General features: G+C 51.7%; 1 protein-coding gene across 1 annotated transcript in view; it reads right to left on the bottom strand.

Moving 5' to 3' along the window:
• Positions 1 to 15813, bottom strand: part of ACTN2 (actinin alpha 2) — a 41460-nt gene extending 25647 nt beyond the window's left edge. The window contains exon 1 of the mRNA XM_036453410.2: positions 15539 to 15813. Coding sequence (XP_036309303.1) covers positions 15539 to 15664 — 126 coding nt within the window. The 5' untranslated portion in view covers positions 15665 to 15813. The remainder of the gene's footprint in view (positions 1 to 15538) is intronic.
• Between the last annotated feature and the right edge of the window lie 1975 nt (positions 15814 to 17788).

Below are 17788 nucleotides of genomic sequence, written 5' to 3'. Positions count from 1 at the left end.
AACTCGCACGGGCACAGACTGCACGGGGACCAGGTGTGGCCTCTCACGCGTGCGGAGGGGTCTAAGGCTGGAACTCCTTGGGCATCAAACAGAACGTGGTGCAAACTGATGACTCGAGACGCAAGGGCAAGGTCTTCGTGAAATGGCCTCTTGCCTAGAACCAACACCTTTCCCTGGGTGCACCAGCCTGAGGGCTTTCACCTTCAGTTTGAAAAGAAACCTTTCTGAAAACCTTTTGTATCGTAGGGAACGTGAACGAAATCAGGACGTACTTGGCGTACACAACAAACACCCGCCTGCCTGCAAAATGGGTGAATAAATCATGTGTACACGCTGCTCAGATGTCACGGTTTGGTTCCCAGTCAAGGGCACATGCCCGGATTGCAGGCTCGATGCCCAGTGTGGGGCGTGCAGGAGGCAGCCGATCCAGGATTCTCTCTCACCACTGATGTTTCTCTCTCTCCCTTTCTCTCTGAAATCAATAAAATATATATTTTTAAATTAGTACCAGTGGCAACAATAACCTCCTCCTGGCACAGACCTGGACGGCCGGACAGTTAGTCACAGCCCTGCCCTGAGGGCTCGGGGTCTGGTCAGGTAAACCAGGTTTCCTCCATCTTCAGGGAGAGGCAGACGGCATACGAAGCGGCATCCAAAGTCATTCTGTTTATTTTTCAAGCGTCTTTTAACTTGGCTCCCACTTGGGCACCATCTCCTGCCAGAACCAGATTAGAAACCCTCCAGGCAGCTGCGGGCTAAGAATGCACACTGTCCCCGCTTCTCGCAGCAGCTGCTGGGCCCGGGAACAAAGTGCCCGCGGGCGACACGGGGCGGAGGCACACCAACAGCCCAGCGAGAGGCAGAACACGGACCTCTCTCTCCAAAGCAGGCTGTTCCAGGGGCCACCACAGCGAACAACTTCCATAAAAATGAATTTTTTCTGGGTAATAAAGAGGATTTTCAAAGCTGACTCAGAGTCCCTTATTGCAAGACAAATGTGATGGCATTACATTCAAGGGCCACAAGAAAATAGAGACATTTTTTGGATTTGCAACAATAAAATTGACCCCCCACCCCCCAACAGGCTACACTGATCTTTACTTTCCCTAAAACACAAGTAAAGCCGAAACCGGTGTGGCTCAGTGGATAGAGCATCAGCCTGCGCACTGAGGGGTCCCAGGTTCGATTCCGGTCAAGGGCATGTACCTTGGCTGCGGGCACATCTCCAGTGGGGGGTGTGCAGGAGGCAGCTGATCGATGTTTCTCTCTCATCGATGTTCCTACTCTCTATCCCTCTCCCTTCCTCTCCGTAAAAGATCAATAAAAAATATATTAAAAATTAAATAAAACACAAGCAAATCTTAAGAGTCTAAGAATGGGTAACCCATTTTCCTCGGCTCAAAATTCAAGTGGGCCCGGCTGGTGTGGTTCAGTGGTGGAGTGTCGACCTTTGAACCCAGAGGTCATGGATAGATTCCCATCAATAAAAACATTTTTTTTTTTAAAAGAAATGGAGCCAAAACCGGTTTGGCTCAATGGATAGAGCGTCGGCTTGGGGACTGAAGGCACCCGGGTTCGATTCCAGTCAAGGGCATGTACCTTGGTTGAGGGCATATCCCCAGTAGGGGGTGTGCAAGAGGCAGCTGATCGATGACTCTCTCTCATCGATGTTTCTAACTCTCTCTCTCTCTCTCTTCCTCTCTGTACAAAATCAATAAAATATATTTAAAAAAGAAATGGAGTCAAACAGGAGGTATGCACATAGGAGAGAGTTAATTCTAAGGATCTTGCATGTGCCGCCTTCCATGACCAGAGGTCTTGGACGTCCATCTGGGGCCTGAATGTCCTCGAAACTGTCATAAGCTTCTCACGCCACGGGGAGCAGCCCTTTCGTTTCCCGCCCACAAAGCCCTGCTTAGCCTCCCAGATCCTTCGAGATAACAGCTCCCTTTAGCAATCCCTCAAAACCTGAAGCCTGGCTCTGTGGCCAGCTCCGTGTCAGGCGTGGACAAGCCAGCTCACCTTCCCTGTAGCATCTCTCTTCCCCAGAGGGCTGCACTATTTTTTTAAAAAATACGTGTTGTTCTTATTTCAAAGAGAAACATCAATGATGAGAGAGAAGCATGGATCGGCTGCCTCCTGCATGCCCCCTACTGGGGATGGAGCCCGCAATCCAGGCATGTGCCCTTGACCAGGAATCGAACCATGACTTCCTGGTTCCTAGGTCAATGCTCAACCACTGAGCCACACTAGCCAGGCCCAATTCTGCCTTCTTCACCCTCACGCCACCTGAAGAGCCCAGCACCCAGCAGGTGCACCTCAATTCACATATACAGACTCGGTGCCCATTCAACTCTTCCATGCTTCACAATTAAACAGTAACAATTCCCGCCGAAACCGGTTTGGCTCAGTGGATAGAGCGTCGGCCTGCGGACTGAAGGGTCCCAGGTTCGATTCCGGTCAAGGGCATGCACCTTGGTTGCAGGCACATCCCCAGTAGGGGGTGTGCAAGAGGCAGCTGATGGATGATTCTCTCTCATCGATGTTTCTAGCTCTCTATCCCTCTCCCTCTCTGTAAAAAAATCAATAAATATATATATTAAAAAATAAATAAAAATAAACAGTAACAATTCCCATCATTGCTTCACTGAGACCTCATCAGGACCAAACCACTGCTTTCCATGCAAAGACAAAGTAAGGAAGGAGGCACCCCATTCCTGGCAGTTCAGCCCAACAAGTTCTGCCTGCACGCAGGATTTCAGATCTCTCTCTACCAGTGTCAGGGTGCCCAACAGCCTCAAATTAAGGGGCATGAAGGCCACCAACATCGCCAGCAGCAGGTGCCTGGGGCCCTGTGGCATCATAAGAATGTGTTAGATGGCACCTTATTGGTCAGACTTTCTGGGACATATCAGAGAGAACATTGATCAGATTTTTTATTTTGTGTATTAATTTTTTTAAAGTATGTTCTTACTGATTTTTAGAGAGAGAGGAAGGATACAGGGATAGGAACATCAATGAGAGAGAAAGACATAATCAATCCGCTGCCTCCTGCACGCCCCCTACTGGGGATCGAGCCCACAACCCGGACATGTGCCCTGAACAGGAATCACACCAGTGACCTCTTAGTTCCTGGATCAACACGCAACCACTGAGCCACACTGGCCGGCCCAATCAGATGTTTCAAATTGAAAAGAAATTTTTTAAAAAGGTGGAGGAGCTAAAAATCTGTGCCTGCTCAAGCTTCAGGCTTTTAAAAAGGATTATTGCCATGCCAACCTTAACTACAGAAGCCTTAAGTGTTCCAGAGGACTCTCTGGGTTATCTTGGCCAAAAAAAGAGCAACCTTGTGAGAAAGAAAAGGCAACCTCGGGGCTGAGGGCATCTAAAAATAGGACGGGCCCCGGGCTGGGGCCGTAGGCGAGCAGGTTAGAGACAGCTGGGGGCGAGGCCCGCGGGTCTGTTTTCACTCAGAGATGCCACGCCAGGAATGTCAGGCTCCGGCCGCAGGGCTCAGGGACCAACTCCGTTTAGTTCCCGAGCTGTTTGGGAAACATAAAGAAAAATAGCATTCTGAGGCTGCCTAACAAGAGGGGGGGGAAATGCTTCTCGGGGATTTTAACAGCTGAACGTAGCCCAGCTCACTCTGGTTTAAGGAATGGCCTCTTGGATATGTGGCATCTAATCCCTAACTCCCAGAAAGCGGGGAGCAGATTGAAGCTGTGGGCTTTGGAAAGAAGAAATAGCTAATGAGGATGTATATACACACGTATATATACATACATATATGTTATGATATCAAAAGGGTAATATGCTAATTAGCCTATACATACACATACATATGTGCCTATATATGTATATATATATTCTATAATAATAAAAGGGTAATATGCTAATTAGACTGGACATCCTCTGGACGACCTTCCGGACAGGTAGGTCGGTAGGTAGATGATAAATAGATAGATAGATAGATTTAGATCACATGTGTCAAACACAGGCCCGCGGGCCCCAACTCCGTTCCCGCCAGCATTGCAATGTGGCCCGCACGCGATGTCATCACTGCACTCCGCTGCGTTTCCTTCACAAACTGGACAGTTTAGGACGTTCAGTAAACCATTCGGCCCCCGCGATTTAGGCTGGATTTTAGATTTTGGCCCCTTCTCTGATTGAGTTTGACACCCCTAATTTAGATAGATAGATATAAATAGATTTCTTTTTTTATTTATTTCAGAGAGAAAGGTAAAGGGAGAGAGAGAGAAATAGACACATCAATGGTGAGAGGCATGGATCGGCTGCCTCCTGCACGCCCCCTATTGGGGATGGAGCCTGCAACCCGGGCCTGTGCCCTGACTGGGAATTGAACTGTGACCTCCTGGTTCCTAGGTGGATGCTCCACCCCTGAGCCACACCAGCTAGGCCCACTGGGATTCTGAACTAAGGCAATGTATTGCCCATGTCTGTTTTTCATGCTTATGTCATGATTTTACCTTAAAGAATTATCTTCCCCTGCCTTAACATAACTCACTTTATTAAGCACTCAGGCAGGTGTGCAGGTGAGAGAGAAACATGGCACCGGTTTAGAGTCCTTTTTCTACAGAGGCCCAACCCAAAACTGGTGTGGCTCAGTGGATAGAGTGTCGGTCTACGGACTGAAGGATCTCGGGTTCGATTCTGGTCAGGGGCATGTACCTTGGTTGAGGGCGTGTCCCCAGTGGGGGGGGGGGGGTGCGGAAGGCAGCTGATCGATGTTTCTAACTCTCTATCCCTCTCCATTTCTCTCTGTAGGAAATCAATACAATATCTTTTACATTTTTTAAAAAATAAATAAATAAATAAAAAGAGGCCCAAGATTCAAATAAGCTAAAATGTTTACTATTCCGTCTAACTTTATCGATTTTGATGAAGACACATAGTAATGGGTACACAAGAATGACACACAGAACTAACCGGAGTCTATCGCTAGTGGATCTTAAATTACACTGTGCCATCTCATCCCGTGGAAATGACAACTGTCCTCGGTCTCGACTTACCGCATTCCTTTTCCATGGCACACGCTCCGTCTAAGCTCCCACATGTGTCCCCGTGTTCCCTCTTACATGGGTCTCCATAAATAATACTGCGTTTGGGCTGAATCATTTAGAATTGCTCTCGGTTTCATAAAGACCCTACAGTGATCTAGAAGCTAGTGGTTTGCCATCTGTTCCTGTCCTCCCTGCTCAGGAAAATATCCTACAGTCATCTCATTACCCCTCTCAGGAGTCCTTATTACTCAGCCTCCTAATTATTTTTAATATTGTTTTAAATTTATTTCAGAGAGAAAAGGAGAGGAAGAGGGAGAGAGAGAAACACCCATGATGAGAGAGCATCGTGGATCGGCTGCCTCCTGCATGCGCCCTACAGAGGATTGAGTCTGCAACCCAGGCTGTGCCCCTGACCGGGAATCGAACCGTGACCTCCTGGCTCATAAGTTGACGTTCAACCACTGAGCCACGCAGGCAAGGCTCATCCTCCTGATTCTTACTTTTCAGCTGCAATTACTCATCCTGACATCTCTGTAACCCGCGGGGCAGAGCGAGGCGAGGCAGCAAGGGCATCGGACATTTCTCTGAGCCACTGACAGCTCAGGCTAGTTTGCAACCCAGGCGGTCTCTACCGTAATTCCAAGGGCAGTTTTGAAATTCTTGACACAAAATCTTAATTATAAAAAATATGTTTAACAGCCTGGCCGGCATGGCTCAGTGGTTGAGTGTCAACCTATGATCCAGGAGGTCACGGTTCGATTCCCAGTCAAGGGCACAGGCCCAGGTTGCAGGCTCCATCCGCAGTGTGGGGCATGCAGGAGGCAGCCGATCCATGATTCCCAATCATCATTGATCTCTCTCTCTCTCTCTATCTCTCTATCTCTATCTCCTCTATCTCTATATATTTCTCCCCCTTCCCCTGTGAAATCAATAAAAATATATATTTTTAAAAAGATAACAGCACTCTCTTCTAAAGAACAGTTCATGATCTTGATGAAACTCTCCATTTTAACTATTAAATGGGGGAGGAGGGGGAAAGAGTAAAGATTAGAAATAGGCGGATTCCTCGCCAACTATTTTAAGGCTGCAAGCATATGAGAAACGAACCAATCACGCATCTTCGGAATCCATCAGAGCCATTCCCGCTCTACAAGGTGAAAAATAAAGTAAAATCACGGGCAGCCCGAGAGCCACAGGGAAGCCCTCGGAGCTGAGTCCCCGGAGCCCCGTGACCCCCCGGTGGCCAGGCGCCCGACGCGGCCACCGGCCAGCCCTGCGGGGTCCCACCTGCCGCCCCCACGCTGGCACCGGGGACGAGCATTCCTGGGAGGACGCCCTGGTAAGCAAGCCTGTGAGCCTCCCCGCAAACAGCCTCCCGCGCGGACGGCCGATCCTGAGCCGCGCTTCCCAGAATAGCCTGTTCCCTTGGAGCCCGGGAGTTATGCGCACGGAGGGCTCCGTGACTGGCAGGCCCAGCTGCCGCTCGGTTTGGGCGGCGGCAACAGTCACTGGGCTTTCACCAGTCTCTTCTTTAAAAAAAAAAAAAGTTTTTTTTTTCTTTTTTAATATATTTTATTGATTTTTTTACAGAGAGGAAGAGAGAGGGATAGAGAGCTAGAAACATCGATGAGAGAGAATCATCGATCAGCTGCCTCCTGCACAGCCCCCACCGGGGATGTGCCCGCAACCAAGGTCCATGCCCTTGATTGGAATCGAACCTGGGACCCTTCAGTCCGCAGGCCGACGCTCCATCCACTGAGCCACACCAGTTTCAGAAAAAAAATAAATAAAGTTTTTATTTTATTGATTTCAGAGAGAGAGAGAGAGAGAGAGAGAGAGAGAGAGAGAGAGAGAAACATTAATGATGAGGATGAGAAAGAAACATGGATTGGCTGCCTCCTACACGCCCCAGACTGGGGAGGGAGCCCACAACCCGGGCATGTGCCCTGGTTGGGAATCAAACTGTGACCTCCTGGTTTGTGGGTCGACGCTCATCCACTGAGCCACACCGGCCGGGCTGGTCATTCTCTTCTTGAGGATGAAATCAAGCTTAAAGAAAGGCACACGGATGTCTCCCAGCCCGGGCCCGTGACTGGGGAAGCCGCTAGGACTGCACAGACAGTGAACTAAGTTTTCTTTAGTTCAAGTTCATCATCCCGTTACTATTTTCAGGGACCCGAATACATGGCTGCCTCCACAGAGGGATTAAGCATCATTAACAACAAACAGCTCTCAGCTCCTTTCTCTTTCCAATGTTTCCAATCTTTCCAAAAATCGGGCCTTTTTTTTTTTTATAACGCCACGGGACATGGGAAAATTTGTTAGAAATCAGGACTGTCCCGCCAACACCTGGACGATCTGGTCTCATGCTAAGGGCGTCCCTTCCGCTTTCTTAGACAAAAGTGCTTTCTTCCCACAATTCTCCTGTTTGCCTGACATCTTGGAATTAGTTACCTGCGTGGGGGGAATTGGCTATCTAATTCCAGTTGGGAGGGCATTTGGGGGGGACCAGGCCTTCAGGGGAGGGCAGTTGGGGGGGACTAGGCCTGCAGGGGTGGGCAGTTGGGGAGAACCAGGCCAGCAGGGGAGGGCAGTTGGGAGGAACCAGGCCAGCAAGGGAGGGCAGTTGGGAGGAACCAGGCATGCAGGGGAGGGCAGTTGGGGGGGACCAGGCCTTCAGGGAAGGGCAGTTGGGGGGGACCAGACTTACAGGGGAGGGAAGTTGGGAGGGACCAGACCTGCAGGGGAGTGCAGTTGGGGGGAACCAGGCCTGCAGGGGAGGCAGTTTGGGGCGATCAGGCCGGCAGGGAGAGGGCAGTTAGGGGCAATCGGGCTGGCAGGAAGGGCAGTTAGGGGTTACTGTCTTGGGAAGGTCACCTTTAAATATCGGCGATCTCCTTACTGCTGCTTCTGCGTGCAGCTGACCGTGGCTAGGGGTCTCTGTCCTTCCGCATTGCCTGTCCGTGCCTCAGTCTCAGACTCCATCAAGCAAGCCGGATCTGTCCCGTCCCAGCGCCGTGCCCCGTTCTCCCCAACACTCAAAATACTGAGACGGAACATTTTCGAAAACCTTACAACGAAACACCTATATGCCAATAATAATAAAGCGGTTCATTCCTTTAATTTTTATAAATGGTCAAATGGGGGGGGGGGGGGGGGGGAAGAAAAAGAAAAGAAAGCCGAAACCAGTTTGGCTCAGTGGATAGAGCGTCAGCCTGCAGACTGAAGGGTCCCAAGTTCGATTCCGGTCAAGGGCATGTACCTTGGTTGCAGGCACATCCCCACTGCTGGGTGTGCAGGAGGCAGTTGATCGATGTTTCTCTTTCATCGATGTTTCTGACTCTCTATCCCTCTCTTCCTCTCTGTAAAAAATCAATAAAATATATATGTAAAAAAAAGAAAGAAAGAAAGAAACCTATCGTGGGGTTACATGCTCCATTCAGCTCGTGAGGATGAAAGAAACCAATGATCTTGCTCAGGAAAGCTAGCAATGGCCGTCCCAGGGGAGGAGGGTTCACAGCGCAGGCCTGGGCACGAATCGCCCATCATTCCCGGCAGCTGTTAGCTTCCGGCGGAAGCATAACTTCTCCCAGGAGCCAACAGATACCTCATGTCCCACGGGGCCTAGACCCCGGGGTGCGCTTCCAGCAAGAAACCCATTCAAACCCCACATCCAGGCTGGCAGGTGAGCGCCAGAGGGACAGCCAGCGGGTATTTCTCCAGGAAGAAAAGCAGACACATCCTGACAGCTCAGTGGTTCCAAGTCATCTACTAGAGGCATGTTTCACCCGGCCGGCGTGGCTCCGTGGCAGAGCATCGACCTAGGAGCCAGGAGGTCAGGGTTCGATTCCCGGTCAGGACACAGGCCTGGATTGCGAGCTGGATCCCCGATGTGGGGCGTGCAGGAGGCAGCCGATCCATGGTTCTCTCTCATCATGGATGTTTCTCTCCCTCTCCCTCTCCCTTCCTCTCAAAAAAAATAAAATAAAATAAAAAATAGGTGAAACTATCCCTAGTTTCTGATCTAGAAAACTGTGGGGAGGGAAGGAGTGTGTGTGTGTGTGTGTGTGTGTGTGTGTATCACGCAGATACATGTGTGTGCAAACATGTTCCCCGACATCTACGGAGAGACCAATCTCTGGTCCCACGATGCTCCGCCCGTTGAGATGTGTGGAGCGCCGCAGCCAGCCCACTGCACCTCCTCTCTGCTCTCTGTTCTTTCTGGAAGGATCCAGGCTGTTCCCAGGGAGACGGGGACACTCCAGACTGTGCTCCAGCGCTCTCTCATCCTCTCCTCTGCTCGGCACGGCAGCGCCCACCCCTGCAGCTCCGGGTCTGTGGGTGTCCCGGCTGCACCACGGCAGTGCCTCTGACAGCTCCCGAAGCTGCTGTGTTCACCGAGCTTCCAGCCAAGGATTCTGTTCCTCCCTCAGCCCACACTCAAGGAGCATCTCACTGGGGGTTCGAGCTCCTTCCTTGCTAACAGTGGCCTAAGGGGAGGTCATCCCCAGGAGCGGGTGACAGTCAGAGGGCGACTGTCCGTGTCTTAGGACTCCTGCACCTGTGACGGCCGTAGCAAGCCTTTACCTGCCTGCATCCCTGCTTGTCCCATCCACAACTGCCTCTGGACATGGAGGGCTGACTGAGACCCCAGCCCTCCTTCTCGCCACGGCCATGTGGACACAAGATGTGCCCCTCAGCACTATAGGTCACTGCCCTGCACCTGATGACATATCCCGGAGACACCTAGCTCTCGCCAGGCCAGTATGGCTCAGTGGTTGGGCATCGACCTATGAACCAGGAGGTCATGGTTCGATTCCCACTCAGAGCACATGCCTGGGTTGTGGGCTGGATCCCCAGCAGGGGGCATACAGAAGGCAGCAAATCAATGATTCTCTCTCATCATTGATGTTGCTCGCTCTCTCTCTCTCTCTGTCTCTCCCTTCCTCTCTGAAATCAATACAAATATAATTTAAAAATAAGCTGAAACCGGTTTGGCTCAGTGGACAGAGCGTCGGCCTGAGGACTGAAAGGTCCCAGGTTCGATTCCGGTCAAGGGCATGCACCTTGGTTGCGGGCACATCCCCATTGTGGGGTGTGCAAGAGGCAGCTGGTCGATGTTTCTCTCTCATCGATGTTTCTAACTCTCTATCCCTCTCTCTTCCTCTCTGTAAAAAAATCAATAAATTATATTAAAAAAATAAAAACAATACGTAGCGCTCCACCGAGACACTGTCTCCGGCGCACAAACAGCCTCCCCTCAGTGGCTGTCTCTCCTGGTCAATGCCGCTGTCTTGAGCGTGAAGTCCGGGCGCGCGCAGGGTGAGATCATATCTGTCTAATTGGCTTTATACCACCGCCTGCCCGGGAACACCGGCTTATTTAATACGTTCCCTAATCCCTCCTGATCGCTCGCAAATGGGTGACTTCCTCACAGCCGCCGCCTCAGACTCTGGCCCGTGTGTGCGGGGCCCCCAGCAGGGCCCTCGCCCACGCCGGTCTCTCCCGCAAACCATCCGGGCACCACAGGGACGCGGCTCTTCGGAGCTCAGAGCCTGCGGAGTTCTGCTCCGCGTGGACGGTGAGGCCCACATGGCTCCGCCCCCTCGGACCCCTACGTCCTGCCCCACTGACCCATCCACGATTTTCTCTCAAACTTTTTCTCTTTTTAAACAGTGGGTATGCAGACCTTCAGTTTCTTTAGGAATGATGGATTCTCCACGTGGAACACAGGAAGGACCCTCATGCTTCCTACAACGGCCAGAGGCGCTGGCCCATCCTCTAGCCGACCCCATATTAAGAATGCAAGCCCCTTGCCAAAACCAGTGTGCTCAGTGGATAGAGCGTCGGCCTGCGGACTGAAGGGTCCCGGGTTTGATTCCGGTCAAGGGCATGGACCTTGGTTGTGGGCACATCCCCAGTGTGCAGGAGGCAGCTGATGGATGTTTCTCTCTCATCCATGTTTCCAATAATCTATCCCTCTCTCTTCCTCTCTGTGAAAAATCAATAAAATATATTTATTTAAAAAAAAAATGCAAGCTCCTTTATGTGTGGAAACACGAGCCACTTCCTTACAAGGCCCGCGCCAGCCTCCGGAGGGGGCCAGCGCCCTGCGCGCATACTCGGCATTGCTGTCCCCACCAGTCACCTCGGGATCAGGCCACAGTGCGACGAAGGGCTGAACGGGGTCCTCAGGTTCCAGGGCAAGCTTGCTTCCCAGCTCCGAAGCTCTGGAAGCTTCTAAAGCCCCACGCAAAGAGCTTCCCTGGTGGGAATACAGACATTCCTCCCCCCGGTTGCTAAACAACCCTGAGAGAGAAGGGGAGGGGGCGCTGGGCAACGCCTGGGCCTGCCCGGGACGGTGGCCACGTCGCCCGCATGGCCCGCTTTGGGGGGAAAGGGACTCGCTTCTTCACAGAGTCGAGAGCAAGGAGCACGGAACCCAGACTTCTGGGTGCGAAACCGACAAGATGGAAAGCACAGTCGTAAAGAGATGCCTGCACACCCCTGTTCACCACCTTGTTACGTATTCACGAGGGACAAAGAGCGGGAGCAAGCCAGGCACCCCTCGACGGACAGGAGGATGAACAGAATGTGGTCTCGCCACACCGGGGAATATTACTCAGCCTTCCCCAGGAGGGAAACTCCAACACACACCACTACGTGGGTGATCTCTGAAAACGTTCTTTCTTTTTTTTAATTGATTTTTTACAGAGAGGAAAGGAGAGGGATAGAGAGTCAGAAACATCGATGAGAGAGAAACATCGATCAGCTGCCTCCCGCACACCCCGCACTGGGGATGTGCCTGCAACCAAGGTACATGCCTTTGACCGGAATTGAACCTGGGACCCTTCAGTCCGCAGACCGACGCTCTATCCACTGAGCAACACCGGTTTTGGCAGATCTTTGAAAACATTCTGCTCAGTCACGTAAGCCAGTCTCAGCAGGTTAAATACTGCAAGGCCCCATGTACGGGGCACACCTGGAGGGGCTTACTCACAGGCCCGGGAAGCACAGTGGTCACTGCCAGAGCTGGGACCGGGGAGAATGGACAGCTACGGGCTCGTGGGTACAGAGTTGAGTTTAGCAAGATAAACCGAGTTTGGGAAGCGGTTACCCCACAGAATGAATGTGCTTAATATGAGTGAGCCGTGCCCTTGGCAATGGTTAAGATGGTACATTTTGTTGTATGAATTTACCAATTTAAAAAAAAAAATCTATTGCCGAAACCGGTGTGGCTCAGTGGATAGAGCGTCGGCCTGCGGACTGAAAGGTCCCGGGTTTGATTCCGGTCAAGGGCATGTACCTTGGTGGTGGGCACATCCCCAGTAGGGGGTGTGCAGGAGGCAGCTGATTGAAGTTTCTCTCTCATCAATGTTTGTGACTCTCTATCCCTCTCCTTTCCTCTCTGTAAAAAATCAATAAAAATATATATATTTTTAAAAATGTGATGAAAGTATTTTTTTAAAAAAAAAAAAAATCTATTGCCCAGTCACATGGATCCGTCATTGAGCGTTGACCTATGAACCAGGAGGTCAGGGTTGGATTCCTCGGTCAGGGCACAGGCCCGGGCTGCAGGCTCCATCCCCAGTGTGGGGCGTGCGGGAGGCACGGATCCATGATTCTCTCTCATCATTGATGTTTCTCTCTCTCTCTCTCTCTCTCTCCCTTCCTCTCTGTAATCAATACAAATATTTATTTATTTATTTATTTATTTATTTTATTGATTTTTTACAGAGAGGAAGGGAGAGGGACAGAGAGCTAGTAACATCGATGAGAGAGAGTCATCGATCAGCTGCCTCTTGCACACCCCCCACTGGGGATCTGCCCGCAACCAAGGTCCATGCCCTTGACCGGAATCGAACTCAGGACCCTTCAGTCCCCAAGCCGACGCTCTATCCATTGAGCTACACCGGTCTAGGCATTTTTTTTTTTTTTTAATTTATCATTAAAAAAAAAAAAAAAAAGAGCGCTACCTTTTACTAAGCCCTCCCGCAGCCGGGGCGGCCCCAGCCCGGGACTCTGGCCGCACTCGGCCGCACTCGGCTATAATTAGGCGCCACGTCCGTCCTCACCCCGAGGACGTCATCCTGAGCTCCAGCATCTGCTGACAGCTCTCTTACCCGCGTATCACTGGCACGGCTAGTGCGGGGAGGCGGCCCGCTCCAGCGGGTGCCTCATGGGACAGAAATAGAGGCCGAGGCCGGGCCGCCCGGCCCTCCGGGCCCGTATTATCTCCGGGCCGAGCCGTTTCTACCAAAAGTGGAAGCAGAGGACCTGCCGGGCCCGTGTCCTGAGGCGGTGCCTGGCTGTGTTCCCCCCGGTGTCCTCAGCACGCAGCCTGTCTTTTAAAAAGTATATATTTTATTGATTTTCTTACAGGGAGGAAGGGAGAGGGATAGAGAACTAGAAACACCGATGAGAAAGAAACATCCATCAGCTGCCCCCTGCACACCCCTCCCTGGGGATGTGCCCGCAACCAAGGCACATGCCCCTGACCGGAATCGAACCTGGGACCCTTCAGTCCGCAGGCCGACGCTCTATCCACTGAGCCACACCGGTTTTGGCGATGCAGCCTGTCTTACCAAACAAAATAGATCCTCACTTTTGGACGTGTTAGCATGACCTGGAATCGGGATCAGGAAGTATGATCGCTTCTTAATAATATATTTCAAGTGCTAGGCAATTATAATAGTAACACAGGAAACCAAGGCCTAAAGAAAAAAAAATGGCAAAGCCCTTCTGTCCAAAAATATTGTGAGTATATTTTTAAAAATTAAATACGGCAGAAGACAGCTGTAGATGTGGTCTTTGGGAAGGAAGGTTACTCTATTCTCTGACTGTACCATACATATAACCAACAGAAGCCACTGTGATCAGTCTATTGCCGCCAGTGGTCGGCAAACTGCAGCTCCTGAGCCACATGCAGCGCTTTGGCCCCTTGAGTGTGGCTCTTCCACAAAACACCACGGCCTGGGCGAGTCTGTTTTGAAGAAGTGGCGTTAGAAGACGTTTAAGTTTAAAAAATCTGGCTCTCCAAAGAAATGTCCGTCGTTGTGCTGTTGGCATTTGGCTCTGTGGACTCATGAGTTTGCCAACCTCTGGTCTATTCCCAAAAGTGACGGGCAATGACCACAAGACCGGACTCTCTGTCCCATTCCATAGCTATTATGATTAAAACAATCTTTGAAACAAAGACAGAAGTTTTGTTTTGTTTTTAACCCATAAAAAAACGTAACTATCAAAACTGTAAGAAAAAAAAATTTTTTAAAGAAACTCTCGCTGCCAGGAATGAAAGTCGCTCTTTCCCATCTTGCTGATCGGTGACACGTCAGCTCGTCCAAATGACACATTAATAACCGTCTGCCCACACACCGCCCTCGCAGTAAGTCATTCAAGACCGGGGAAGCTTTGAGGTTTTTCTTCTCCTTTGCAGATTCAACCTCTACATGTGACTTCCATTATCTTCTTTCCAAGAAGATAGGGATGTTTGGAAGTCTTAGGAACTGAGGTGGGGACTGAAATGGGGCTAAATTAGAGCCTCAAAATAACAATAGTAATAATAATAATAATGGTATTTTAAGAGATCCGGTGGACAACAAAACAGAAGCCCTGCTTGGCTATTTAATAATGATCCAAATAGGAGACCTCTCTCTCCTTCCAGTTACCGTTTCGACGGGAGGGAAGTACGGATGTGTCTTCCCACCACACGCTAATTCGAGTGGACTGCGGTGTGATCACGCACGGTGGCAGCCGTGGCGGGTCCCATGCACACGCACTCCCATGCACACATGTGGTCAGCAAAGGTCATCCACTTAGCAACAGGGCCTAAGAAGGGAAATCCGTGTGGCTCCACCCCCCACCCCTGGCAGAGGGGGAGCACAGGGCCCTTGGCTTGGCCAGGGCAGGTCACCATAGGCTGGCTGGGGTTAGCAGGTCTGTGCTGGCAGCCTGGCCGGGCCCGCTCGGTGCCAGCCAAGCGGGAGGGGAGGAGGGGGGGTGTGTGATTATCTTCCTGGTGAGCATCCCTGCCTGTCCCAGCCAAGGGATCAGGAAGAAACCCCAAAGAGTGGAATGTTCCACTGGGCCCCGGGCAGTGCCAGCCGGGATGGATGGCATGGGGCGGGGCGGGCTGGCTCTGCCTCTCGCCCAGGCACTGACTTCAGGGACCCATAAATAGAGTGTGAATAACCGTGGCTTTATCGTGAACGCTCAGGGTTCAGCCAGCACCCCCTCTGAGGGGCCCGGGGCGCTGGGGAAGGGCTTCCAGGGGCTGTTTGGAGCGGGGGGACCAAGGGGCATCGCTCTGCGGCCAAGGTCACGGACTCGAGGTCTGATCTAACGGAAATCGGACGGAAACCCTGCACCCCGTTATGCTTTGTCCTCTCGGGTCGCTCGCACAGGACACCTGGCTGCATGCCTGTCCCCGGACGTGACCCCTCTCCCCCGGGCAGCTCGGCGCCCCGAGGGGGCGATCACGGCACACGTGGGGGGACACGGACACGCGGGGGGCTGACCTTCCTCTGCTGCTTCTCCCACGCGGGGTCCAGCAGCAGGTCGCGGTCCCACTCCTCCTCCTGGATCATGTACTCGTCCTCATCGTACACGTAGTTGTACTGCACGCCGGGCTCGATCTGGTTCATGGCGCCGGGGGTCGGGGGCTGCGGGCGGACTTGGACGGACTGACAGGCGGCGGCGGCGGCGGCGGAGGCGGCGGGCGCGGGCGGCGGCGCGGCTGCTCGTGGAGGCGGCGGGCGGGCGGGCGCTGGGTCGGGGCGAAGCACCTGCTCGATGGCCAGCGGCTCGGCACCGCTTAATACCCGCGTCGCGTCACGTGGCAGAAAGCCCCGCCCATTCCCCACCCACCCGCCCCTACGCCCCGCCCACTCAGGTTTATCTCCGCCTGTCCGCGCTCTCGCCCCGCCTACTCCCCGCCCACCCCGGGCCTAAGCCCGCCCACTCCTGGCCCACCCGCGCCGACGCCCCGCCCAATTCGCGCCATGGCCCCGCCCACCCCCGGTTTGCCTCCGCCTATCCGCGTTCTCGCCACGCCCACTCCCTGCCTCCGCCCCGCCCATCCACGCCTACAACCCGCTGGCCCACTACCCCATCGCAGCAGGAGCTGGGCGGGTGTGCGAGGTGAAGGGACGTCTCGTGGCTTGGGGACCCCGCTGCCACCGCGCCCATCTGTCCGTATGGCTCCTGCGGCGCCTGGGTGAGCACCCTGGCCCGGGAGGATCCCCCACAGCCTGAGACCCTGACCCCAAACGTTTTCCATGCATCGTGTGCATATTCACGTTATCCCGTATAGTTGAACACATTCACTAGCGAGCTATCACACACGTCACACACGCACTCACACACGCACGCACACACACACACACACACATCCCTAAAAAGTAACGTTTCAGAGCTACAGAATTCTCTCCTCTCCCCCCTCCTCCAGTCCTCACCTGGGGAAATCGAGGCAAGGGACTTGGACCCACCGTATTAAAATGTCAGGAACCCAACCCATAGCAGGGAGGGTCAGCCCTCAGCTGCCACTCATCCATGTAAAAGAACAGACCATGGAGGACCAGCAGCCAGCCTCCTGTTACATGCCCACCTCGCCCTGATGTGTCTGTCCATGTGAGTCTTTTCAACCCCATAGTGTTGGCTAGCTCTTCCCTGCAGGAACCAAGAACGGATCACTTGGGACAAACAGTTTGAAAATTTTCACATTTATGATGAGCCTGTTGTAACCTAAACACTGCGTTAGGCACTCAGAGGCGTGCGTCCAGATCAAATGAAAGTTGCTCACGGGTGCTACCCAACTGGGGTTCGGGGTTACTAATTTGTCGTGTTTCAGGCTGAAAGTGTGCCTGGATTTATCATGGTTGTTCCTTGGAATTTTTACAGCCCTTCGTTTTATTGTTTCAAGCTTTCTACAAAAAGTCTTTGGCAAATTAGCAAAGACGTCGCATGAACAGTTAATAAAGCATGTGCGCTAGAATGGGAACTGGACAAGGGTGGGATTTTGTTCCGTTCACAGCTAGAATTGCCAGCAGTGAAAACTATGCCTATTTCATACTGGATACTCAAATCTTTGTTGAAGAAATAAGTATCCCTGGAAACAGCGACTAGCTAATGTGCTTGGGATTTAAATGTAAAGTTTATATTTTGGGTTGAGATCATACCTTCTGAACAAGTTTATCAGTAAAATCGGACTATGAAAAACTTGACCAACAATTACAAGATCTGTTAGTCTTCGTCTTAGTCATCAAACTGAACTGCAGGAACTTCAAGTTTCAGATAAGATGGGGGGGAAAGGCACCAGATGTGCCTTCCTATGTGGGGGGAAATAAATGAAAGAAACATTTTCAAGACTTGAAGAGGTTATATTACCCACCCAAGGTCACACAGCTCGAATACGAAGTGAGTCATTACAAAATCTATATATTCAACAGGTCGGTTTTTTATTTTCTTTTTTCTCTCTCTTCCTCTCCCTTCTTCTCTGTAAAGAAGCAATAAAATATGTATTTTTTAAAAAGAATTGTAAATTGATCGTTCGACCCAGAAATTCCGTTTTTATGAATCTACCCAACAGATACAGACAAATGTCCATGTGGAGGAGGCTGACGAAGGAAGTGATAGAACATCTCTGAACTTGTACGTCATGATTTAGGCATGAAAAGCAAGTTGCACCCCTGACTGGTTTGGCTCAATGGATAGAGCGTCGGCCTTTGGACTCAAGGGTCCCGGGTTCGATTCTGATCAGGGCCATGTAC

The sequence above is a fragment of the Pipistrellus kuhlii genome, unplaced genomic scaffold (assembly GCF_014108245.1).
Source record: "Pipistrellus kuhlii isolate mPipKuh1 unplaced genomic scaffold, mPipKuh1.p scaffold_m20_p_25, whole genome shotgun sequence".
NCBI lineage: Eukaryota > Metazoa > Chordata > Mammalia > Chiroptera > Vespertilionidae > Pipistrellus > Pipistrellus kuhlii.
This window is presented reverse-complemented; position numbering and strand designations above follow the sequence as displayed.